Raw genomic sequence first — 27,736 nt, 5'->3', positions numbered from 1 at the left:
ATAATAATATGTATTCATTGAAATTTTAGGTCAATTTTGGTGCATGCCATGGCTATTAATGTGATAGATTTTGTTTAGAGCCATAACAACACTAGGATATAAGATTAAGAAAAGATTTTGCTAACAAGAGTTAATAACTTTGTTCAAATATCAAAATGTATATATATTTTACTAAAATTCTCTATATACACTAAAAATCAATCACTAAATTAGTTATTATATATTTATACATATTAATTTAGACATTTTTTCAACTAAACAATTAGATATCGGAATAATTAAACTTAATTACCATATATATATAATAGAATAATTAAATTTTTAATACATGTATAATCAAATTTGTTTACAGTAATATAATATTTTTTTTTTGAGATGATAAAGACATATTTTTATACATAATAACTAATTAGTGATTAATTATTCTACTATAATTAAAGATTGAAAGTTTTCTAAGTCTGTCTTATTGTTAAATAGTTAGGGTGAATTTTTATACATAAGGGAACACATCTTATCCTTTAATTATTTTGTGAAACCCTTAAATAATCCTCAAGACAAAAGCATAAAGAAAGAAGTGGGGAAATTTTCCCTACTTGGTTTCTTAACTATATACCACATTTTGGAAAAAGGGATATTGGTGATAATATAAAACGTTATTAATTTAGATATGTAGAGTTATTTATGTTCAAGTGAATATTAATATAAGTTGATGCTCATCACCTAGGGAAATAAAAAAGGAAAATAACACTCCTTAAAGAATTTGGTTCCTACATATTTGGAAGTGCTTGCAATTATACTTTAGAAACTTCTGTAGCAAATTTTATTAAAAGTTTGCTAGTAATTAATTTGATCTTTGTTGGGGGTTTAGGGAACTTATATATATAATAAGTAGCATAATAAAATAACGACACATTGATGCTTGATTATATACACACACTCGAAATTAAAGAATGATAGTTTTTAGAAACATGATGTGAGTTGTGGGAGTTCACTGTAGTACATTCTAGTTTAAGTTATCAATGAAAAGTGTTTTTCTTTTATAATTCTATATATAATAATTATTATTATTATTCGTTTAATTTAGGCCATTAATTTTTTTTTATGTGCAATAAGGGAATGATTGTTGATAGAACCTTAAATTAAACATCTCAATAGATTAATGCCTAAGATACTAGTGAAATAAAGTGTCACAATATCGCGTATCTGCTTTAGGTAATTTAATTTACTAAAAATAAGAAAAGGGTTGTCGATTAAGCCACTTGAGATTTTAAAACCATCGTTAATTATGAGTATGTTTGATTGGGTTTTTTATTTATGTTATTTAATTTAGTTATTAGCTAATAGATCGTGTGGAACATATAGTTCTCTTATATATTATTCTTGTTCTTCGGTGTCCAATAAAAGCAACCTCAACAACGGTTTTTTTTAGTTAGTTATTAATATTATTTCAATAATATTGTATGTAATAATAAAATTAGGATGATTGAGATGTATCTGATAATGTGTAACTAATTAATTTATAGAAGAAAGAGTAGTTAATTAATTACACCAAGTTTTTTCTTCTTGTGCATGATGATGATGATATTAGGGTTTCAAATTTTAACAGTTGAAGAGAAACTCGAAAGTGATAGCTAATTAACATATATATTGTTGTTGATTACTCACTGTATGATAATTTAATTATATCAGGGGATATAAACAACTTTTGGTTGTTTTTAATTCATGAAGCTAGAAACTATTGTAAAGCATTTAATTAATTAACAATCTTTCAGATCTTCAAACCCTAGTTCAAAACTTCCAACCCACCAAAATTTTCTAAAAAACAGTTCGTGCTGTATTTATGTAAAAATATTAAGATTAAGAAGTTTTGATTTAGTTTTTAAAATCAGATAATCTTAAAGAACTTCTATAATTTATCAGAAAGCTTATTTTTTATAAACTAAAATTTGATTTATTATTATTATTATTATTTTATTTTTTTTAACCATAAACTCAATTTTCATTAAGATGAAACTAGCATTACTCATGCTTTTTATTACTTTTTTTTTCAAATAACAGCATTAGTAATTTTTTATGTTTTTTTCTTTTTTACGATATTTTCTATTTTGATAGAATAAGGACTAATTTTTTATGGATCGACACTCAATTTAAAAATTTATTATTGACTAATAAATTACTACATGCACAAAATAAAATTTAAATATATACTTAATTATTTAAAGAGATGAATGAACTAATTACTCGATCCAATCCGACACTTGCTTAAGTGGACGAGTGAGCTGACCACTCGACCAATCCAAGTTGGTTGATCATTAATAGCATTACTCGTGCAATTTGTGTGTGCATTCTTTTTTTTCCCCCTCTTCCAACACTCGACTTTCTGAGTTTTCTTTTACTCGTACTAGGTTCAGTGTGTTTTTGGTCATGGAGCGTCCACTTAAGAAAATGATGGGCCAAATGAAGTTTGGTCATGCAAAAGAACAATAACAAAAAAAATAGACACCGTTGTATGAATTGGCTTATTTGAAAAGGTCATGGTTTTTTATATGAAGTTCATTCTCTTTCTCAGACCTGACCCAATATGAAAATCGTAATTCATTGGACTTTTTGATACAATCAAATAGAAAGTCCAAAGGGTATGAAATTTTCCAACTTATTAAAAAATAGTTTTATTATGACAAAAAAAAAGTTGTTATTATTATTATTATTATTGTGTAGTGGTCCAATAATTAATGTCAAACAAGATAAGTATGAAATATAGAGCTATGAAATTCATAATTATCTTTAATAAATAAGATGAATTTCACTATGAAAAAGTAGTTTTGAACTCTGATTAAGACCAAACATTAAATAATTGAGATACACGTTGCACAAAAAATAAACCTATTGAAAATGAACTATATATCTTGGAAACTAAATCACAAAAGAGGAAAAAAGGCAAGCCATGATAAAAAAAACTCAGTACCTTTAATATATGGCTCGTTTTGGCTCTATCCAATAAAAAAGACAAGCATAGCAATTTGACTCATTTGATAATCTCTCTCTAGAATGGACAAAAGGATAACACTGCCCATAACTCATATTTAATCTTTTAATAAAGTACACTAAAATCTTCTAAAAGTTTAGATATATTTCTTAGTTGTTCATGCTTATACTAAAAGTCTTTAATAAAAAATATATCAATCTTATATTTATAAGGAAAATAAATATATCCTATTATTCTCTAATAAAAAATTTTAATATATATATATATAATTATGCTCACCAAAAATTAATTATTAAATTAGTTATCTATATAAAATATATATTAAAATATAAAATATACATAAAAATAAGTTAAAATAATATATATATTTATACACAAAAATATATAGTAATTAATTTTATATATAAAACATATATTAAATAATAGCATGAGCTGCAAGTGCAACTTATGTTTAATAGTTAGTTTAAATTAAATAAAAAATAATACTATAGAAAAATAAAACGAATAATTATTTGAATATTGTCATAATTGAATCGGTAATCAAACCGATAGTTATTAATTTATTAATTTAATCGATAAATTACTGGTTGAACCGATAAAATTAATTTTATATAAATAAAAAATAAAAAATAAAAAATATAAATATAAATTTAAAATTTAAAATACATATATTTATTAATATTTTAATATATAAATATTTAAAATGTTTAATATTTATTTAATAATTATAATAAAATAAAAATATTAATAATAAAAATGAAAAATACAATATTATTATTAAAAATAAAATTAATATTTGATATAACTTAAATTTGACTTAATTAATTAATATATATATATATATTATAATATGAGTTTTATATATATATATATATATATATATATATATATATATATATATTATATATATAATATATAACAAATATCTATAAAAAAGTTCTTTTGAGTTGCATAGATATTAAATATATAAAATTATAAATAGACTATGTAATAAGAAGACAATTGGCCTAGTGGTGAGTCATGTCCAGTGCCAGGTTTAACACTTTGCTACAGCTTTTTGGCAAAATAGTTGCGGTTAACCAATTCAGAACGAGTTTGACCGATTTTTTTACCTTAAGGTCGAAATATCAAACCAAATTGAATAAAGATCTAATTCTTTAATTTTTTAGTTGAACCCGCCGATCCGGTTTAGTTTTTATAACTTGATTGCTTCCACTTGAACATAAAACACATATCGCACGCACCGTCCATTTTCTTGCTCATATAGGACCTCAGCTTCTATGATCAATCATACCACAAAACTATTGTTTGCATGAAATTAATCTCCTAAACAAACAGAATATACAATAATTCTCCTCTGATAATAATTATTTTCAAACAAATTTGATTGCTTCTCTCATCCAATTTGAGGCTCCTTGTTTGGAGTGTGAATACATTATGTTAGTAAAGTGAACAAAAACAAAGAAAAATATTTTTGACAACCATTATTATTGTATTTCAGATTAAAATATCATCTATTTATTATTGGATGAGACTTAAACTTTACTATGAATAAAGATTACACTTCATCTAATAATAAATTGATGATATGTTATTAGCATAAAATACAATAATAATTATTTGATACTTGATCAAAAAGAAGAAAAATTAGAGAATAATGAAAGATACATGACAAACCATATTTTGTTCTAATTTTGTTTGGATTTGGAAAGTCCCTTTTTCATCATGGATCTAAATTCATCAAAATCAACAAACCCATCACCATTCTTGTCAACACTTTTGATCATACGCTTACACTCTCTGATGCTGCAACGATCACACCCAAGATTAACCAAAACTCTCCTCAATTCCTTAGCAGAGATTAGTCCATTCTTATCAGAATCAAACACATGAAAAGCATCCATAAGATACTCATCTTGATCAATATTATTATTGTTATTGTTCTTGCCACCTTCTTCTTCTTCTTCTGTTGTTGCTATTCCTTCTCTCATCACAACCATGAATTCATCAAAGTCAACAAACCCATCTCCATTAAAGTCCAAAGCTCTCACCATTCTCTCAGCTTCTTTTTTAGCCATGCACTTGTTGTATCCAAGACATAGAAGAGTTTCACTGAGCTCAGTGGTTGAGATTTTTCCATCACCATTGGAATCAATGAGCTTGAACACTTGTTGGAACTGCCTTGACAGATTCATGTCTATGAAAGACGCTGAGAATTCATCAAAATCAAAACTTGGTGAGAATTTTCTTCTGGGTCGCCGTCTTCTCCAGCACCAGCATGAACAGCAACTACTACTCGGTGCGGGTTTTGGGAGGTTGAGGAGTGATTTGGATTTTCTATGAAGAAAGGAAAAGAAGGGTGTGAAAGGTTGCAACATTATGATTGAAGGAAGGGTTATTGGACTTTATTATTATTATTGGTATATGAAATATGCAATGATTTATGTATGATGATAAGAGCTGTTGAATATGAAAGGTAATTGTTGATTCCGTATGAGAATGATATTTATTTTTTGGGTAATGATAGGGAGACAAAAAAAAAATAGACAAAACTTATTTTATTTAATATTTATTAATTATTATAATAAGTAATAAATATTAAATAAGAGAAATTTTATTTTTAATTAATTTATTTTATTTATCAAACATTTTCGGTCTATTTTTATTAGACTATGTGGTGAATGTAGCTTTAGGAAGTTATGACAAGACATTTTTTGTCACATTCTAGTTAGAGAAATAATTACCGGGCATATTTTTAATTTTTATTTTTACATCGAATTAATTCACTTTTTTTTTCTTTTTATATGGGATATATTAATATCCATGTTTATGAATTTGACATTTTATTTAATGGAGAAATGGTTTTTCCCCAAAAAACTTTAGAGCTCTCAACTTTTCAAGTCTCTTGAGGGGTTAACCCTTTTTGATATAATACACAAATCTTGGAATTTCATATTTTATCAGCATGCATGTCTTGAAAATTTTGTTTTTTGAACTATCTATACCTACCATTGCAGATTAGTGATTATTTCCTTTGGATTTGGCTAAGGTTTTTGTATGTTATGTGAGTGGTGGGAAAAGTTAGAAAAATCAAGCACACAAGGCGGGGGAAAATTTCACTTTCACGGTCCTAAATTATTTTTGTTCTCTACTGTGGCATCCAAATGACTTCAACTGAATCAATGACAAAGCAGTTTTCGGCTAAGTTAACAGTACTTGGATTTTGTGGACAAGAAGACAGCATTCTTAATAGCGAACTTGTGCTCCATACTTACATGTGGGAAGGCCTATGACATCCTGGAATTGCATGCTGAAAAGCGTTTTGGATATTCTTCTAAAATGTAATTACAATCTTGAACTTTAAAAGTGTTGTACAACATTTGAATAGTTAATAAGAAAATCAAGAATTTAAATTTTAATAAAATACAAATACATACATAACCAATTATGTAATTTGTAATTCAAGTATAGCATTATTACTTATGAAGACAGCTTTTGTGAAGGAAACAGGTAGCGGAACACTCGAAAATGTGACTAGGGTACAAATTAAGACATCAGCAACAGCATGGAAACTAGATGTCTGTTTACATATTCACACACAGAGAGCATTCGTCTTAATTATTATGTGCATTAACTTTTCATTAGATAATTAGAAACAAATATTCATAGAATGTAGCTGTTTCCAATCATATTCACATTTTACTTACAACCACCAAATTTTCGCAAAAACTAATTCAGAGTTGAATAAATGCTTCAAAACTAATTCCTCTGAAAAATGAGTAGAAGTTAAGCGTACAACACTAAGCCTCTAGTAATACAAATTAATTCTGACCGCAGAAGCTAAGCTTCTAACATACAGAACTTGAAAAGCGTAAGCTATAACACAATCATTACTAACTTTTCATACAGAGTTTCAAACTATATTATTGACAAGTAATGGAAAAGGACGGAACAAATTATGAACAAAAATATCCTGCATCTCAAAATGCAGGGTTAGTCTTAACTACTCAACATGACTTCAGCAGAACAGGACCAACTGATAAACTGAGCATATCACAGAGAGCAACCTGGACTTCGTGCGTACCATGTTCGCAACTTGCCAAGCTTGAAAGGAGAGGGAAAAAATTAGAGAGGTTCTTCTCAAATGAAGCATCTCCTAAACTACAAATAGCCTCAAGCGTAGCCACGACAAGAGGTGAACGTGTAGCCAGTTCTCTCCGCTTCCCAGACCCTAATGGAATTAACCAATGTGGCTGTCTGTCACGAGAAGGCTGAGTTGTAAATCCAGAACTTGCAACTACAATATAAAACTCTAAGATCTCCTGGCACAGCCGAACAAGATGAGATTCAACCTCTGTCTCCTCATAACTATAAGGCCTGTCAATAATGAGGTTCTGTAAAAATGTAAGGCATATTTGGTACGACTCATTCTCAAGTCGTAATAATGGAGGGTCTTGCATTTGGGTCATGGAACCAAACTCTTGAAGCTTTGAACGTAAAGTAGTATCGCTGTTAATCTTGTGAGCATGTAATGCCACCTCATGCAATGCATCAAACAGGACTAGCATGTGTTTTGCTGAAAGGCGAAATCGATGCATGTTATATATCTCCATCACTGCCTGCCAATTTCAGGAAGAGTGTTAAACATTATTCCTCAAAAAACACATTCATCAATATTTCAGGGATGCATAACAGTGCACATTGCTGTGTACCAGAACAAGTTTGAGTGTAAAGAAACAATCCCCCAATTTTGTCATATTCCTAAATATACATATTTTTAGCAGAACCAATATATTAAGAATCTAATGGTAATGTAAATAATAAAGATCAAGACCAAAATTCCAAGAAACTGCTAAGTGCTAATTGAAATTTCATCATTTTTAAAAGAAACTGCTGTGCCTTCTTTCCATTACAAAGGTTGTCTAAAACTTGATCCCAAACTGGACAATGTCAAAGTCTAACTGCTACTTGAGCTACAGCTCTTGGTCTCCTCTATTTTTGGAGCAAGGCATTTTAAGAACGTCTGAAGAAAGAGAATTGGAATTTACCTGAATCAACAAAAGCTCAACAGCAGCTCGGCTTTTTGCATCAGACAAATACGCAAAAAGATGACGAGTCCTCAGGTTTGCTAAAGTTTCAGGTGACGCCGAGTCAGGAAGATCACCATCATCTTCAGCTGTTGGTGCATGTTCATAATTTCTATTCACAAAGTCTTCATTTTCAAAGAATGAGAAGTCAGGGAGAGTTGCAATAGCTGCTTCTTTTAGCGACAAAACCACTTCTAACCACTTTTCATCAGAAAATAGCTCCCCAGCATTACTCATCAAACGTACAAATGCAGCAATACCGATGCCAGCAAGGTTTTGATGAGGTCGCTGTATAAAGCTTACCAGTAGCATCAGGACCTTTCTTAAAAGTGGATTGACAGTGTTGTAAAAGTTGATAAAAAGATCTACAACCAATTGGAGGGCCAATGTGCATGTCTCATAAAGCCAAGCATCGTGCTCAAGATCACCAACAATCTCTACTTCATTATTGACAGGGGAACTACTCCCAGAAGGATCTATAGTATGTCGTACAAAATCAAATATGGGAAAGAGGACTGACTCAAATACTCTTTCCCATAAAGGTAGTGAAAAAAGATGACCATGATTGCGCAAGGATTCAAATAGGATTTCTAAGGCGCTCTTCCTAATCTCAGGCCTTGGATCAAAACTAAGCTCAGATAATCCTGCACAATGTTGACCAAGAATAAGTACTTCTAACAAAAGCCAAGCTTCTTACAACATGAAAGAAGATGATAATAATCATTTGAGCAACTTAAGAATATTGATAACATAATTTTGCAAGAAGGGTTAATACAGCATCCTCACCAGCCAATAGAGGAAACCAAAAATAGAGATGATCCTCCTTTTGAGTCACCTCTCCATTGTCTTGTTTCCCCTCTTTTCCTGTTTGAGGTGAACGCGGGGAAGCCTTTCTGGAGACTTCCTTATCCTTATTTCTTGATGATGAACCAAGGTCTCCTTCGGCTAGTTTGGTTGCGCAGAACCGAAGAAAAGCAATGGCATTTAGGCTAATCTCTTTGTTGAATCTAGTATTTGTAAAAGCAATTAGACAATTCACACAGTCAGTGAATGTGGTGGTCTCTGTCTCAGTAATGTATGGAAAATAATCTCGAATAATCTTCTCAATAATTTCAAAAGCCAAGAATACAATGTTCTTATGGTCATCATATGCTGCTGTAGTGAATACCTGAAATCAAGTTTATACTTAATAATGAGAAAAAGGAGTTAAAAGACAACAAACAATCGACAGAAAAGAAAAAATGTCCCTATCATAAACAGAAGAGAAAAGTCGATCAACTCTACCGTGAACATGCTCTTCCATCCAGATTTGACATTTTTGACACGAGATAAAACCATCTGAGAGACACATCGGATAATTAGTTCTCTGATCTCAACAGCACTACTCTTTTGCATGACAATTTCAAAAGGCTTCATAAATTCATTTTGAAAATTGTAATTAGCCAACTCTTCCCGCTCCAGAAATTTCATTGACAACTGACGCAAGGAATCCATCGCAAAAATTGCAACTGAAAGGTTTCCAGAACAGCCAATAGTCACAAAGAAATCAGAGAGAACATGCCAGATGCTCGACCACACAAGCCTGATGCGGTCCATATTATAGTGCCTGTTGCAATATAGTCATGTCAACATAATAATTAGAAAAGCAAAGATATTAATAAATCATAAAACATAAGTCATTAGCTTGTTGCTCTGCCTCAACTTTAGTTTTTTCAATCATCAAACCTAATAAGCACTTTGGCAGTTGTTTAACATCTGAAATAGGGAGTTGAAAGAAAAAAGTAGCCTCTTACACAGGCAAGCCAATATAATGACCACCGGAATTTGAAATGAAAAGTAGTTCGATTCACCAATTTTCCCAAATGCATGAGTTTGAGGACTCAGAAGAGGCACTAAACCAAGAGTAAAAAAGGTAGCAACATGCTTAGTTTCTACACAACAAAGAATAATGCAACAACCAAGATCAACATGCCAAAGTGCCATTTTCTATGTTTTTGTAATAAACCCTATCCATAAATAGTACGAGCCATAACAAAAAGCTCAGACAGAGATTGGGGAATTTGGAATGAACAATCAACCAAAAAAGAGAAAACTAAGGTGGCAGAGTGCCAAAGAATATTGTTACACCCTGAAAGATAAAATCTACCAGAATGCCATGTGCTGTTTTTCTCTAATAACTCGCCCACACCCTTAAACCTTGAGCCATGAGAAAAAGATTATGAAAAGTTTAGAGGAAGAGCTAAGGTGTAGAATGCAATAAGCACTAGGCAAGTAATACATACGCAATCTCAACTATCTTTGTGAGGCTGAAAACTCGGGGATCAGACGGAGATCTTAGTTCGTCCATGGAGACCTTGCACAGAGCCTTAACAAAATCTACTATGGCCTCACTGTTCAACTTCTGACTCCGAGTGAATATGCGATTCATTTCAGAGCTTCCAACTTGTTCCAACATGTGCAAATTAGAAACTATATTGTTCACCTGTTCTGATGTGATGGTTCCAGAAGCATTGCCACCAATTCCAGCACTGTCATATGAACCTCGCATCAATGTGGCAGCAGCATACTGTAACCTACCAGGTCCCTTCTTTTTCAAAACAGGAAGAATGGTTGATTTCGTTTGCTTTGCCTTTTCTGACTCATTCTGAGGAAAGGAAAAGAATGTAGCGTCTGGTGGAGCGCCCTCTCCGAGAAGAAGTAGATGCTCAAACCGGGAAACACAGGTCAAGATATGCTCCCAAGCTTCTTGTAAGTAATTTCCATCCTCATCAGCAATAGTAACTATTGCCTATCAACAATTCAGACAGAAAACCCGTCATAATGTTATCAACAACTTAACTTTGAGTCAGGTACGAAAAATGTATTACAACAATTAAAAGATCCAATATGCAAGAACATTTTAATACGTCTGGAGATCTCGCCTAGAAAAATTTCCAGCAAATGCAGCAAACTCCACAGAAACCCCATAAAATTTCATAATCAACATATTTGCAGAAGAACTGATGGCTAGACTACTTATTTTTAATATACTCAGTTATGAAAGTAAATCCAGAAAGCAGCTTTACAACTTACTTTGATAAAAAGTAAACATGAAGTTCAAATAATAAAAGATGTATACATTCAATACACAAACAATAGCAAGTGATATATGGGTCTAGCTATGGGCACATGATATTTTACAGTAGGTTGTAAATAATTTCATAGTTTTTCCTAAATATAAAATACTCTATTTTTTTGGGCCTGAACATTGCTGCTTCGGCAGAAAAGTATCAAGTATGTGAAGAGTACTGTGTAGTGACATTTATACCTGTTCTCCTCCACAATCTACACAAGGCATTACTGAACTAAAAATGATACAGGTCAGTAAGTTTTTTTACTTTTTACTAAAAAAAATAAGTTTTGGCAAATCCAAGAAATCAATAGTAAAAGGGGGAAACGAGGGTGACTCTTTGAGGTGAATATAAGATCCAACTGTTGCGGACACACGCGCGCGGGGGTGTGTCGTTTGGAAGGCAAAATGGTGACAATGTAGGAAAGTTTTGGAAGAAAGAACCACTCCCTTGTCCTTATTTGATAACATATGGATGAATATCGTTTCCATGCTTGGTTTTTCCCCTCTCTCTTCTCCACTTCTCTCACAAGATATCTATTTTTTGCTCCCACATTCTAATGAATACTGCACCACTCATTGGTTTTTCCAGAGATATGATTTGAAGCAAGTGATAGATAGAGTAAATAGGAAAGGCATGCTTCAAAATTCATTTTGTGAAAAAAACAAGCACCTGATGAGAAGGTAGCTGGAAATGAATGAGAACCATTGATTTATTTCAAGATAAATCTAATGGTTAAATTTACAAAGTTCATAGCTGAACCTGTATGACAAGGTCTATAAACTGACCCTTTGGCAAGGGGGGCAATAACAGTGCATAAAGTATCATAACATACAATATGAACTGATAGTTGATTATAACATCAGCTTATTAAATTTCACATAAACCAGTCCGGAAAGAAGTTAAAGTTAACCAACCTTAATTGCATCTACATTTTTTTGCTTAATGGCAGCAGGAGAATGCAGAGAGGTAAACTTTGCTAGTGAAGTCACAAAAACATCTCGATGTGTCTTCATGGACGTTCCACAAGTAACATGAATAGCATAGCGGAAGCCCTCGAGACAGAGAGATATTATAACTTCATCATCACTTTGATCAAGAGGAACACTGAAGGCAGCTAACATTGGTGCCCAACACACCTCAATCATGAATCTAAGGATTACAACATTTGTTGCCGCATAATAGACCGACCTACAAGTAGCAAGCACATAGAAATCAAGTAAAATAAATTCTGGAAACAAAATTTTTCCCTCAATAAATGTGTAAAGGTACTGCAGTAAAAAGAGGAAATCATAGTCAGAAATTCCAAACAAGTTATATAACTGTGATTAAAAGAACTAATCAACACACATGCACACATAAAAGGAATTTACTTTGGTGAAAATTTAAGATTGATGCACCACACTTCAGATAGACATGGAATGAGTAAAACAACAGATAAATACTAGTAAACATGGTAGGATCCATAAACAGCCATGAGATGAATGAACAATTGTAACAGAAGGTTCTCCATGCCACAAACAAAAACATGTTGAAAGGCATGTTTTAGATAATAATTCTGTCCAAAAATATGGAAATTTTGACTGAACATACTCGGATTTGCGAGCTTTTTCTTTGAATTGTTGTTGCATATGACGGATAAGATCATCACTGGTTTCCATATGGCTGTCTTCCCAATGCTTGTTGGTCACGATATTCAATATACTATCCAATCCTAAAAGTCTATTAGAGTTTGCAGCCTGTTTTTGTTGCGGAACCATATTGTCATCTTTCATTTTGATCTCAGTTCTGGATATTCTCTCAAACAAGGACCTCAAATACTCCTCGGGGAGATCTTTTCCATCATCAATGCCACGATTGTTTCTTATGAAATCATCGACAGACATCTGCACAACTCAAAGACCAAACAGAAAATAAGTCAATATGTCTATCGTAATTATTTGAAAATGAATCCAGACAATTATAAGAGCACACCTTGTTCTTCACCATAGGATTGTGAGCATCTGTGTTGAGCAATATTACAGAATAAGCAAGGACATAGGCTGTGTCGGCACTAGAAAAGGCCTTTGGATTACATTTGGAATAACGTTCAGCAAACTTTTCCATGATCCGATCAATCTTCTGTGCCTCACCAGGCAGTCGAAAGCCTAGAAGAAAGACCCTGATTGCCTCATCAAACTCCATCCCTTGGAAGTCAAATGAATCCACATAGGCATGCATAACCTTCAAGGATAATTCTTCCCTTTCTCCCAGAAAATCACCAATCAAAGTCTTGTTCAACCCAGATGCATCTTTAAGAAAAGCAGCTATATCCTCTGGTGAATTACCCACTTTTTTGGCATTGATGAGGAACTCGATTCCTTTCTTAGGTTTCCTATTAAAAAGTGATATACCTTCCTGCCATAAACTTGCATTAGCAAAAGCAAAAGCAACAACAGAGCCAAACTTCTCAAAACCATGTAAATCTGCTTACCAGAAGTTCCAGTTTATAAGCCCGTCGCTGCCCAATATTTGAAACATCAGATGCATCATTTGAGATTTCAGGTGGAGAGTCTTGTCCAACTGGATCTTCTCCATTTCCATTTACCATGGTCAAACCTCCAGCCTCAGCACTGCTGTCAGCTGCTTCAATTTTCTTAGCAGAATGAGGATCTGGAATTAGCAATTGTTTGTTCAGCCAGCTTCCCATTGATTTTAAAACAGCAACCAAGGTTTTCATGGCTTCAAGTTTTAGTGTTGCCTCTTGAGGTGGCAGAAGTGTGGTGGCTGCACCAGGAGGGACACCTTGAGCAGTCTTAAGAAGTCCATTGACCATCCTAGGAGGAACTGAACAATTAGATATAAAATAGACAAAGTATAATAAGTGACAATCAAGATCACAGCAATACCATTACGAAAGTAATCCATGAAAACACGTTGGCAACATGGAAATAATAGTAAACTCGATAGTCATATTATGAACAGAAAAACTGCATATATGATTCATAGAGAAGAAAATCAAATAAAATATGTATTAAATGTCGTATAAAATAAAATGGAGCATACCTCTCGAAAATGTTGGATGAATTGACGTCACAATCATAGTTGATAAATATGTCGACCAATATCTGTGAATCAATGCAAAGTTTCTCCAGAAACCGAAGCACTATCATCTTTTGCTGAAAATTAGGTTGAGAAACATTTTCTAGTACCCTGAGTATTATCATAGGGAAAAAAACACCAATTTCGGCCTTCAATCCAGCTCTAAATCTTGATACCAGACTGATGAAGATGGAGCAAGATAGCTGAAAAACGATCAAAAGAGTTGAAGCACTGTTCTTCAACAATGATAAACATAAGTACTGCTTGATGGCACCTAGAAACCTGTTTACTCAACCAATTGTACAACCATCAGTAGTGATCAAATAGAAGAAAGAATAGCATTATGTAGAGATAACTTTTATTTTTCATTTTACTGAGATAGAAGATGAATTGCCACTTCAGTTTCCTCTTACAATTGTTTCAATCTCAATAGGGCTGAATACAAATATAATCACTTAAGTGAAATAGGGGCTTTGTATATCCTGCTCAAAATATTCTATATTAAGCTTGGTTTCTAAAGCCTAAACCATGACTTTATATAGTAAATATAAAGTGATGGTTGATTATCTGCTTCCCAGTCTGTGTTTTATGACACCATATTTAACATGAAAACTACGTATAACTCAATGGAAAGCTTTACTAACATTGTTTTCATAATGAATTATTAGATGTTGTAACCTATAAGTAAGCTAATTCTTACATCAATGTCAGCAGATCATTGATTCCTAACCGTCACAGATGATAAATTAGTATGAATTACTGACAGACCCTTCCTCAGCACAATCTAGTCATGCTGACCTCCTTCTTTACTAAGTTTGGCACAGAAACTACACATTCTAGATCGTCTACAAACTGAACTAAACCAAGATATGCTTTTCGCCCTAACTGCCAAAAATGTCAATGTTTCAAGGAAACTCTAGAAAGGAGTTACACAAAAATGAAATACCTTTCACTAGTCCTGAAAACAGCTCCAGCGTTCTCCAGCAAAATCTTCAATAGCTCCAGAGCCACAATCTTTCCCTTCATTAACTGGGGATCGGAAGAAGCCTCTTTAGGGGGCGTCTTCATCGACAATTTACAGAGTGCCCTGAATACCAAAAAGGCATCCCTCCTCAACTTGTTACCAATCTTGACCTCTAAATCATCATCCCTCTCCACAATGTCACCACCATCCACAAGCTCTCCCTTCCTCCCTTCTAGAGCCGTCTTATACATACTGATCTCCCAATACTTCGCATCCAACATGTCCTTATCAGTCGAATCCAACAAATCCGTCGGGTTTGTCCCCTCCACCGTCGCCGTAGTCTCAAACGCACCATCATGGCCACCTAGCATCGAAACCTTAGCACTAGGTGTACCAGGGTTCAAAACACCATCAATGTCCTGCATAATCTTGGTGATAAAACCTTGCACAAACTGCGTGGAAGAATCAGATTTTTCTGCTGGCTCCATCAAATCAGCCAACACAATCGGCTGAATAGGAACCGTGGAAGAATCCGCTTCCATTCTCCTAAACACAATCACCAGCATCTGAATCAACGAGGCTTTCGCCGTTGTTTGATTCACCGCAGTTTTACTCGTTAGATATAAATCATAACAGGTTCGCACTATCATAAGCAAGCAATCACCGTGAATTCGCAACGAAATTGAGGTTACCGCGGACAACAGCGTTTTCAGAACCTGCAACTCCATTGTTTCGTCTCCTAACTCATTGCACTTGCAAACCGATTCGATCATATTCGAGAGCAATTTCGCCTCCGGTGAGGAGCCTCCGGGATCCGCCTCGCCGCGGAGGTAGCCGTACGCGATAAGCTTCTGGATTGCGTCGACGGCGGGCTCGGCGATCTTCAGCACGCCGGATTTCGCGGCATTGATGAGAGGACTGAGGATCGATTCGGACTCCGCGAAGGAGTACTCCACGGGACCGCCGTCGTGGAGGGGTCCTGGCGACGTGGAATCGGGCTCGCCGTCGGAAGGAGAGCCCGACGGCGACGCAGCCGTCTCCGCTGCATTGTTATTTCTGAGCCTGTCGATCACCGACTTGCATTCGTGCGCGAGCTTTGCGTGCTTCCTCCACGACACGTTCTTCACGATCGCCTCGAGCGCGGGGACGACGATCCTACTCAGTCGGGAATCGGCTTCCGCAGAAGCCATTCCCGAGTTGCGGAGCGAGTTACGACTCGATAACACGCGCGCTCGGCGCGAGATCTGAGACGTTCGGGAAAATGTGAATGATTCTAAGCTAGGATCCTCATTCCATGAGCTAAGAGAGTGAGTATTGGTGAAGCTCGGTACGCTGTTCAACAATGGCAGCGAGCTGACTCAGTGAGTTGGCGCCAGAGCGAGTTGAAGTGTTTGTGGTTTCGTTTTCCGGTGCGATCTCAAATCGCAGAGAAGAAAAGTAAAAAAATGGTTACTGTAATTTTGTTTCATAGAGAGCGTTTTTGGTTCTCACTAGCTCTGCAACTAACTATGAGTTTTGGATCTGAATTGACGCGAAAGCCCTTTCGTTCGTTCCAAATGGTATGAGTTTAACGCTTACCAGCGTAATAAAGGATACAACATGAGGGTACTTTTGGGTTTTCGCGCATCTTGCAGATCTATAGCTGCCGGAGAATTGGAAAATTCTTTTATTTTTTTTATTCATTTTACTTTGAATAATTTAATTTTTCTTATAATTAATCTCTTTAGGCCGTTTTATTTATAGAATAATGTAGTAATATTCCCTTAGCTTGATTTTTATAACGTACGTTTATTAATGACTTTAAAATTTTGACCTTCACAATTACTGTTATTTTAAGAATTTGATTAGGTGTCATTACGTTGTTAAAAAATAATTTTAATAGAAAAAAACTTTAGTTTATTTTTAACTTATTTAATAAAATTTTAATAATAAAAATATTAAAAAATATTTTTCAATTATAATTTAGAATTTGTTTAAATGTTATTAAATTATTAAAAAAATTTCATTTTTTAGTGCGTTTCATAAAATTTTAATAATAAAAATAAAAATATTAAAAAATAAAAAGTCTCTTTTAAAAATTATAATTTATATTTTTTAAAAAATTACTTAAAAAATAATTTTAGCATAATAAATAAAAATATATTTTTATATTATCATATCTAAATATAATTATTAAATAAAAAAATATTTTTACATGATATTTAAATATAAACTATTTTTATTTTTTTAAAAATTATTAAAAATTTTATTAAAAATTCACCCAAATAAATTCTAAACGTTAGTTCAAATTGTTGAGGAAAATTCTTATTAAACCGCTATTTTTTTCACCTCGTTTCGGGAACATTGCTCCTGGAAACTTAAATAATAGGATATAACATAAGTTTTATATATCCGGATTTAATTATTATCTATTTGAGGTCATATAGTAAAATTATTATTAGTAAAAAGTTTTATTAAAAGATTTAAAGTCATATATTTTTATTAGAAGATTTTAATTAATAATTTTAACATATATTTTTACAATATATGTATATATAGGGTTGTGGGATGAAAATTAAAAAATATTTTATTGCGCCATCTATATTATATAAGAAAAAATAAACATGAGCATATCTATAGTATAGATGGATTACTGGATTTGTCTGAAAAAGCAAATCACAATTAGTTAATAGAAAGTCACGTGACAGGTGGAAGCAGTAAGCACCATCCTAGGTAGATTTAAAAAATAAGCTCTCTTCATGAAAGCATGCATGAACATGTTAATAGAAACTGAGATCTGAGTGAACCTTAAGATTTACCTTTTCGTACAATCAAATGATTACTTAACGTCTCCTCTCTTCCGTACTTTAGTTATTGGGGAGGGTACCTTTTGTTATAAAATGCTTATTTGAATGGCATATCATGGAATATGATCAAAATATATATAAAATGGAATATGAAATATTATTTTATAAATTTTTATAATATATTTTTATTAATTAGTAAGTACGTTAGATAAATAATATTTTATTATTGTATAATTTAAAATATTTATCTATAAATAATTTTTTTAAAAAAAGTTTTAACATATAAAAAATAACACATAGTAGAAAATAGAATAAATAACATAAACAAATTAAATGACATCTAATATTACACCAATATTCTAAAACAAAATAATTTTATGTATGTCCAATGATTCTATATAAATCAAATCAATTAAATTTAATTTATATCTTTTAATAGTATTGGATTCAATTTAGCATGTATGTATTGTACTATGAGTAAATCGAATCAAGCTATTCGATTTACTATATCGAATAAGCTTGATTTGATTTATTATATCAAATCAGCTTGATTTTATTTACTACTTGTATAAAGTATTAACATTTATCACTTTTAAATTTTATATTAACTTTAAAATATAAATATCAATAAGTAGGGGTGTTCGCGGTGCGGTTTGGTTCGGTTATTTAGGAAAAAGCCATCCGATCCGATCGTTTATTAAATTTGCGGTTCGGTTTGGTTCGGTTTTTTTGCTGAGACCATCCGAACCAAACCAAACCAATTAAAATCGGTTTGGTTTGGTTCGGTTTATTCGGTTTTTTTAATTATTCAAAAATATTTTAAATAAACAAAAAAATAAAAAAATTTCATTTAACAGAAACCAAACCCTAAATTCATTATTATGATACAAATGTCCCAATTTCACAAACCCTAGCCTCAATTTCACAAACCCTAGAATCTAACTCAATCCAAATTTATCAATTACAGAATTCAAACTCTAAACCTAATCCTAATTTTACATTAACAGAATTCAACCCATAGCAATTTCATCAATCAAAAATCAAAACATGTATTAAAATCATTGACAACGGCAGAACAGAGGTAGACCAGAGGCAGAGGCGGTGGTGAAGCTGAGCACTAAGCACTGAGCAGGACGCAGTGAGCAACAAACTGCATAATTACGCAATTCACAAAATAAAAAAAAAACAGAATTAAAGATCACTTGTAAAAACAAAATCATAGAAAAACAAAAGAAGGAGCAATCAAAATAAAATCATAGAAAAATAGATACAGAAGCACAAAAAGTAAAATCACTAACAGAATCATAAAACAGAATTAAAAATAAAAAATGTAAACACAGAATCATAGAAAAGCAAAGGCAGAAGCACAACAAAATAAAATCACCAACAGAATAATAAAAACAGAAATTGAATAATGAATACCTAACTTGGAGGCAATGTCATGGACGACGACGGCGCCTGCTTGTGCGTGGAGGAGATGGTGGCTCTAGTGCGTGGAGGAAGACAAAAGCTCCTGGTGCGAGGAGGCTAGAGATACACGGCGTAGAGGAGACGGCGGCTGCAGTGCATTGAGGACGATGAACGGAGGGAGAAAAAGAGCCGCGCCGAGGAAGGGACTAAGGAGGGACTAGGGAGAGACTGAGGGAGGATCGCGTCGAGAAGATGGAACCGCGACGAGGAAGGGCCGCCGCGAAGAGGACGGCGACTTTGTGGACGGTGGGAAGAGAGTGTGGAGAATGGGGAGTGGAGAGAGTTAGGGAATAGGGGTTTACGGTGAATGGCGGCTAGGTCATCTAAGGGGAAGGGGATTTCGCTTATTTATATTAGGGTTTTTAAATAAACCGGTTCGGTTCGGTTTGGTTAGGGTTTTCACTAACAAAACCGAAAACCGAACCGAACCGCAAAAAAACAGCAAAAAATTATTTTTTCGGTTTTTTCGGTTTTCGGTTTATTCGGTTTTCGGTTTTTTCGGCTCGGTTGATCGGTTTTGTTTGGTTTGGATCGGTTTTGAACACCCCTATCAATAAGAAAATACTCTCATATTAATCACATCTTGAAGATCATTTCATGTGTATTTATTATCATCTTACAACTTCACGTTTCGAGAATACTTGTGCAAATTATAAAATTAAAAACACAATTTTTGAAAAATCCAATCAAAACAATTATCTTGATAATACCAATGAATTTATTTTCCACGTCTTTGCTTCTTATTATCTAGTTATTGGTATAAGTATTGAATATCCAATAGCTTATGTTTATATATAAAATAGGCTAACAAAATCACTTATTAAGCGCCTCTAGTTGATTGCTAGACTCTTTTTCATGAGAATAAATATCTTAATTTTTATTTGGAGCATGTTATTTTACATGCTGCAGCACTTATTCATTTAAGGTCAATAAGTTACCACAAATTATCTCATTTATAATTAATTTTTTGCCAACAGTCAAATATATCCCATTTGAGAATATTTATTAGATGTACGATATATGTTTCAATTGCTCCAAAAAAGAACTCCAAAAAAATTTGGGAATATATGTTGGATATGATTCCCATTTTATTATGAGGTATCTACATATACAAACAAAAAATATATATAGAGCTCGATTTGCAGATTGTCACTTTAATAAGACAATGTTTTTAACATTAGGAGAAAAAAAATAAACAACTGACAAAAGAGCTAAATTAGGATGTATCATTGTTAATACATTTGGATCTTTGTTCAGGATCATCTGAATTAAAAGTTCAAAAGATTATATATTTATAATAAATTACAAATAAATTGCCTGATATATTTTTTGATACTAAAAGTATAACAAAATTTTATATACAATATGAAAATATTCCAATTTAAATTGATGTTCCTGTTGGACAAATGATCAATAGTATAAACACATGTCAAAATTATGATAAACTAATCGATTCTAAAGATAAAAATTCTCATAAAAAAAAAAATTGTGATAAAGAAGCAACTACCCTTCCTAACGAAGAGGACAAAAACATTAAACATAATTGAAAAACCTGCAATTGTCTAAAGTCACAATGTAATTGAGACATCGGAAGATGTTCAGATACCTAAAAATAATCAAAATAATGAAATCTCAATAAACTATGTCTTTATGGAGGAAAATAGAACCGAAAAAAATAATTGTCAACAATATATTTACATATAATGTAGCGCTAAATATTATACATAAAAATGAGGATCTTCAAGCAAAAACTCTCGAAAAGGTGTTGACAAAGGGATGATTGGCAAAAATAGAAAGAAGCCACGAAAAATAAATTATACTCACTTACGAAATAAGAAGTCTATGAAACTTCAATCCGAACACCCAAAGTGTGAATCCTATTGGATACAAATAGGTATTTGTGAGAAACGAAATGAGAATAAAAAAATTGCATGCCATAAAATTTGACTTGTAGTACAAGATTTTTCACAAAAATTTGGTATAGACTATGAGGAGATATACTCTTATGTAGTTGATGCAATTACCTTGAAATATTTGATTAGCTTATCTGTATATCATAAACTAAATATGCGCCTGATGAATTTGGTCATAATCTATCTATATGGGTCATTAGATCGTGATATTTATATGAGAGTTTTTAAATGACTAAAAAATATTTAAATCATCCAAAGAAAAATCTCAAAGATTATATTTCATTAAATTTCAAAGATCTTTATATAGTTTAAACCAATATGGACGAATGTGATGCAACCATCTTATAGAGTATTTGATGAAAAAGGGGTTCAAAAATGATAATATTTACTCATGTGTTTATATAAAAAAAATCTACATCTGGATTCATTATAATTGTCGTGTATATATGATGATTTAAATATCATTGGATCTCCTAAAGAGATCTCAATAATCATAAATGCTCTAAAAGAAGAATTTGAGATGAAAGATCCTAAAAAAAAATCAAATTTTGTCCTGGCCTTCAATTGAGTTCGTAACAAAATGGATATTTATTCATCAAAAGGCTTACATAGAGAAAATCTTAAAAAAATGTTATAGAAACAAACCACATCCAATAAGAACTGTAAAATTCAGTCAAACTATAATTAATTAAATAATAAATTAAATAGGAACGAATATAGTTAGAAAATTTAGCAATCAGAATTTGATAATTTAAATATGATATTTGGACTCATTGAATTTTTCTGAGTCAAAAAACATAGTTTTCTGCATAAAAATGCGCACTGAAAATTTGACCGGCAATACCGATTGAGATCTATCCGGTACTGCAGCTAAATAAATTAATTATAAGTGAATAAGGTTAGGAAATGAGAAATTATAATTTGGGAAACTAAAAATATTTAAAATACGGTTTAAAACTCTAACCTTAGAGGTTTTGGCCCAAAATTGGGCTAATGAACTAAAACAAGTTAACCGGGTCTAAGTGGGCCCAAGACCCAATATATATAAACATTAGTTATGAGCATTTCAGCTCATTAACCCTAAAGAAAGGGTGTGTAGGGCGCTGAAATGCAAAAGAGGGGAAGAAAAGAGAAAATCCTAACTCCATCAAATTTCAAATCACTATAACTTTTGATTCGAAACTCCGATTGACATGCTGTTTGCGGTCACGCGTCGCTCTTTTCATCCTCTACAATTTTATCTAAGTTTTATGGTGAGTATTTCACTGTCCTCTGTCTAATTTTTTGTTTTTCTCTTTAAATTTGAAATATGTATAGGTTTTGAGGAAATCTTGTGATTTTGTTTATTTAGGGGTGCTCTAGTATGATCTATTGGTGATATTCATCATAAAATACAGTGAGTTAAGGTGAAAACCCCTCCAACCCTTGTGATTTATCATTTTCATGAACCCTAAGTTAATGTATATATGTGAAATTAGTTATGTTAGTGTATTTGGTAATTTTGGTGCACAATGGGAAGATTCAATTTGCTTGTGGAACTTTGTATGGAGGTTTAAGCTTGTGGACCTTGGAGAAGAGAATTCAAGTTTGGGTGTGAACCACCGTCATTAAGGTACGGTTTAAGTTTCGTTTAAGTACTATGTGGTGTGATGAAAATTCTTAGGCTAGATGACCCTAAGATTAAGTTTGGATTGTATAAATAGTTGGTACTAATATGTATAGTTGATATATAATGTAAATTAATGATTGGGTTGAGAATTGTGTGAATTTGTATGTTTGGTGTGTTAAGAATTTGATAAATTGGATAATGAATATTAGTTTGTGGAATATGCATTTAAATTGTGAATTTGGGCCGGAGGCCGAAAAGAGGTAAGGAAGGTAAGTGATGTGTGTATTGTGTGATGTCATATGAGATTGAATGGAATTGTGATTGTTGTTATTTGGTTACAATGGATTGTATGGATTATGTGGTTATTGCTTTTGAGGGAGGAATTGATGTCTTTGTTAATAATGCATGTGAGTTGTATATGATAATATGGATTTATATGTATTGAGGGTTGATGGAATTGGTATTGTTAGAACTTGAGATGTGGAATGAAATATATGATATGGTATTTTATTTGAAATTGAGTTATTTGATTGAGATTGGTCAAGATGGTGGATTGGTGGATTGTAAATTTAATGAAAATGTTAAAATATGAGTTGAGGAGGCTTGAGGTTGATTTTGGTAAGTTTTGGTTGGTTTTGAAAAGGTTTGAAATTGGTTTGTGTTAAAAATTTAGTTTTTGTTGGTTTTTATGAAAGTTATGATTTTGGTCTAATTTGATGGAGCATGACTTGGTCTCCAAATCCCCGATTTGTATCAAACTTATTTAGAAATAAAATTGGATCTGAGATGTTTATGTCGTTCGAAGAACAGGTGAAAAATGATTTGAAACAAAAAAGTTATGCCCGTCGGAAGTTTGGGGTTTGAAAATGTACTCATGTAGCTTTTTAAACTTAGTAAAATATTTGTTAAAACGTACTCTGACACGCACGCATGGCCGACGCGCACGTGTCACTCACGATTTTTACTCTCTCACGCGTGTGCTTGGCCGATGCGTACGCATCGCTGTATTGATGCAGGTGCGTGGTATAAATTCCAAGAGTTGTGATGGTAGCGTGCTGGTTTTGTACGAGGAGCACAAAACGCATCCACGCGTACGCGTGGCTGACGCGCATGCATCACCTTGCCTCTCTACTTTCCACTTGTGCGCATGGGCGACGCTTACGTGTCGTCCACTTTCTTCGCTTCCCATGCGTGCGCGTAGTCCACGCGCACGCATGACTCCGTTTTCAGCAAAAATTGATTTTTTTTGTTTTTATAGCCGAATTTCAAACTTCTAAGCCTCCATTTTCATCCTTTAAGTCCTAAATTTTTATAGTATGCCTAGTAATGAGAAGAAGTTAGGAAATGAGATAACTTGTTGATGAAGAAAGACTTGGAGTAATGAATTGTGATTGAGGAAGTGCAAAAATGATGGTTTGAAAATGGATGTGACGTGTGACCTCGGGTAGTAGACAGTGACATTGTCCACTTACTTTGGGTATAAGATGGAGAAGGAGAATTATGATAAATGAGTTTAATTATAGAGTTTTGGATGAATGTATGTCTGTGATACCTAGGTAATAGCAAGGGTCATGGTTCGTCCCGCTTGCTCCGGGTCATTGTTTGAGAATTGGTAATAATGAAGAGTGATTGTGAATGAATGTGGTAAATGAATAATGATGAAAAATGTTGAATGTGAGTATGCTTATGTTTTCTCTCTGGTTGTAAGGGTGACAAGGCACCGATACCCTCTAATGGTGACAGGGCACATATACCCTCTAATGGTGACATGGCACATATACCCTCTAATAGTGACAGGATACGTATTCTCTCTAATGATATTAATGCGCAACAGAGAGACTGTGCCCGGGTTAGCTACCGGACACATCGGGTTGGCTTGATAACCGACAGATGATATCATCAGTCATAGGACAGGCATACATCATTTGCATATGTTTGAATTGTTTGGGTTTGCCTATTTGTTTTGGATTGCTATATCATATATGCTATGTTACCTGATTACGTGCTACTTGTTCTACTTGTACCTTATTGTGTATTACTTGCCTGTATTGCTTGTGTTTGTACAACTGAGAGGTCCCTCATGCTGGTGTCAGTTGACGCTGACGGATGTTCTTGTTGAAATGGAATGATGATAAGATTAATTTAAAATGATGATTATTGAATGAGGTGATTTGAGTTTCCTAGGTAGACGCAGTGGAGTGATTTCACTGTTCCATGTAGAAAATGAGATAATTTGAGCTCTCTGGATAAATGCAGTGAAGTGATTTCACTTGCTCCAAGTGAGGATATGAAGTATTGATATAGAATTGCTGAGACAGAATAACTGGTGATAGTTTGGCTTATGATTCTGATTCTGATTTGTTGGAGAGTTAGGAAGTTGGGAAGCAGGAGGAAGAGAAATTAGATTTAGCATTCCCTTATTACAGTTGCTTATTTATAGATTAGCAAGAATATAGGATGAATATTGGGTGAAAGGAAGTTTAGGATGCTTAGTGAGTTTTTATTACAATGCATTGTATTTATTTGGCACTTTTACCGTATTGGGAACCCATGGGTCGGGAGTTCTCATTCCGTATATATCTCTTGTTTTTCATATGCAGGTCCAGGTGCTCAGTAGTGAGCTGTGGTTTGTCTAAAAGACTGCGAAGACCTTTTAAGATCTCTTACTTACATTTTGCTTAGATTCTTTCTGCTTTTGTATTTAAAGAACTCATGCTATGTATTTAATCCTTTTAAAAACTTGCCTGTAGAGGCCCTTATGTATCATTTGGGAGAGATTAGAAGTTATTAATGTCAACTACTTATATCCTGTACCCTAGCTGGCCTAAACTTCGCGGGTCGCATCTAGTAGCTATCTACTTATGTCTACTTATGCAATATATATATATATATATATATATATATATATATATATATATATATATATATATATATATATGTGTCATTTTCTTATTCTCCTTTATGACTTTATGCTTATAACGCTTTCAACTTCATACTTTGTCTTTTAGTTGTTGACGCGTGAGTGATACGATTTCGCGATTTTATTTTTACTCTTTTCAGGTTTCTCGATTAATACTCCTTTCAATTTTATTTGTAATTATGTATTAAAAATCCCCCTTAAGAGTCGTACCACCTTAATATCTTTGACTTATGACTCGAGCATAAGAATCTGTATATTAGGGGGTGTTACAAAAACCCCAATGATTGTCATATCACTAATTGTGAAGAATGATCCATTCCGACCAAAAGAAGAAAATGAAGAGACATTCAATCCTAAAGTACCATATTTTAGTGTCATAGGTGCACTAATGTATCTTGCTAGCTAATAACACATGTTCTGATAAAGAATTTGTTGAAAAGTTATTGGCGAGATACAAGTTCTCTCCAACTAAAAGACATTGAAATGGAATAGAAAATTTGTTCCGATATCTTTATGAAACGACTGATATGAGATTATTTTATCTTTATAAATCCAACTCACAAATGGTTGGTTATGCACATGTAGGTTATCTATTAGATTTTCATAAAGATAGATCACAAATAAGATGTTTACATTTGGAGACACAATTATATCATATAAATCTACGCAGCAAAATATAGCTGCAACATTTTTCAATCATGTTAAAATACTTGCAATACATGAGACAAGTCGTGAATGTTTTTTACTCAGGAGTTTGATTGGATATATTCAATCATCATGTAGGTTGTCTGATAAGAAGATAACCCTTACAATATTGTATGAAAATAATGCAGCGTGTATTCTTCAACTTAAAAATGGATATATTAAAGGTGACCAAACAAAGCATATTTTTTCAATTTCTTTTTCACACATGACCTTCAAAACTTTGGAATAATTGACATTCAACAAATTCGTTCCAATTGATAATTTGGCAGACATATATACCAAGTCATTTTCTATCTCAATCTTTGAAAATCTGATACACAAAATCGAAATGCGTCGCTTTCGAGATCTTATATTATCAAGAGGGGAGAGACAATATTTTTTCTGAAGATTTTTATCCCATTGAATTTTTCTTGATGAGGTCTTTTAACGAGACAGTTCTTGTTATAAAGGATATTGTACTCGTTTTCTCTCCGTCAGATTTTTATCTCACAAGATATTTTTGACAAGATTTTTAACGAGGCATATCTCTAATAACATCTAAGGAAGAGTGTTATAAAATAATTATTATTTTGGATGTCATATCATGGAACATTATCATAAATAATGAAGTATGTAACTATTGGTAGTAAAAATGAATTTTTTCGACAGAAAAGTGTTTCGACTACCGATTGCTTCGCTACAGAAGAATAAACAAGCAAGCTGAAGTCGAAAAAAGATAGCGTAAAGAACGTCAAAGTCAAAAAGCAGTTATTGTGTTTCCTTGAACATGAAGACTTGTTACTCGACCTTCAAATTGAGTTGAGAACATGGGTGTGAAATTTGAGAAGCAAGCTGAAAAAGACGTGAGACTTGATGACCAAAAAGGCATGGGATGTCAAAACTTCGGAGTCAAGGTTCTTCATGGTCAAGGCAAGGTTATGGCGGAGAAAAAGGAGGGAGTAAGATCGTAGTCAAGATGCTACATGGCATGTCTATCCTCATGGTCTATAAATAGGTGAAACTCAGAAGAGTTCTGGGACTTCAATAAAAAACACTTCACCATCACACTAAAACTCTGCAAAAATTTTCAGTCCCAGCGACGCAACAAAAAAATCATGTAGTGCAA

General features: G+C 32.9%; 2 protein-coding genes across 2 annotated transcripts; both read right to left on the bottom strand.

The window, feature by feature from the left end:
• Nucleotides 1-4,667: 4,667 nt before the first annotated feature.
• LOC130961821 (calcium-binding protein CML24-like) lies at nucleotides 4,668-5,433 on the bottom strand. Its single transcript, XM_057887842.1, has one exon. It carries the CDS (start codon nucleotides 5,362-5,364, stop codon nucleotides 4,675-4,677), a length of 690 nt encoding a protein of 229 aa, XP_057743825.1. The 5' UTR covers nucleotides 5,365-5,433; the 3' UTR covers nucleotides 4,668-4,674.
• A 1,166-nt stretch (nucleotides 5,434-6,599) lies between these two features.
• LOC130960813 (brefeldin A-inhibited guanine nucleotide-exchange protein 2-like) lies at nucleotides 6,600-16,717 on the bottom strand. Its single transcript, XM_057886288.1, has 11 exons — nucleotides 15,211-16,717; nucleotides 14,229-14,546; nucleotides 13,657-13,999; nucleotides 13,158-13,580; nucleotides 12,777-13,069; nucleotides 12,101-12,374; nucleotides 10,356-10,861; nucleotides 9,358-9,679; nucleotides 8,860-9,241; nucleotides 8,035-8,717; nucleotides 6,600-7,605 (listed from the first exon to the last, which is right to left on the bottom strand). The coding sequence occupies exons 1-11, from the start codon at nucleotides 16,416-16,418 to the stop codon at nucleotides 6,994-6,996; spliced, it is 5,364 nt and encodes a 1,787-aa protein (XP_057742271.1). The 5' UTR covers nucleotides 16,419-16,717; the 3' UTR covers nucleotides 6,600-6,993.
• Between the last annotated feature and the right edge of the window lie 11,019 nt (nucleotides 16,718-27,736).

Source organism: Arachis stenosperma, chromosome 2 (genome assembly GCF_014773155.1).
Source record: "Arachis stenosperma cultivar V10309 chromosome 2, arast.V10309.gnm1.PFL2, whole genome shotgun sequence".
Lineage (NCBI taxonomy): Eukaryota > Viridiplantae > Streptophyta > Magnoliopsida > Fabales > Fabaceae > Arachis > Arachis stenosperma.
This window is presented reverse-complemented; position numbering and strand designations above follow the sequence as displayed.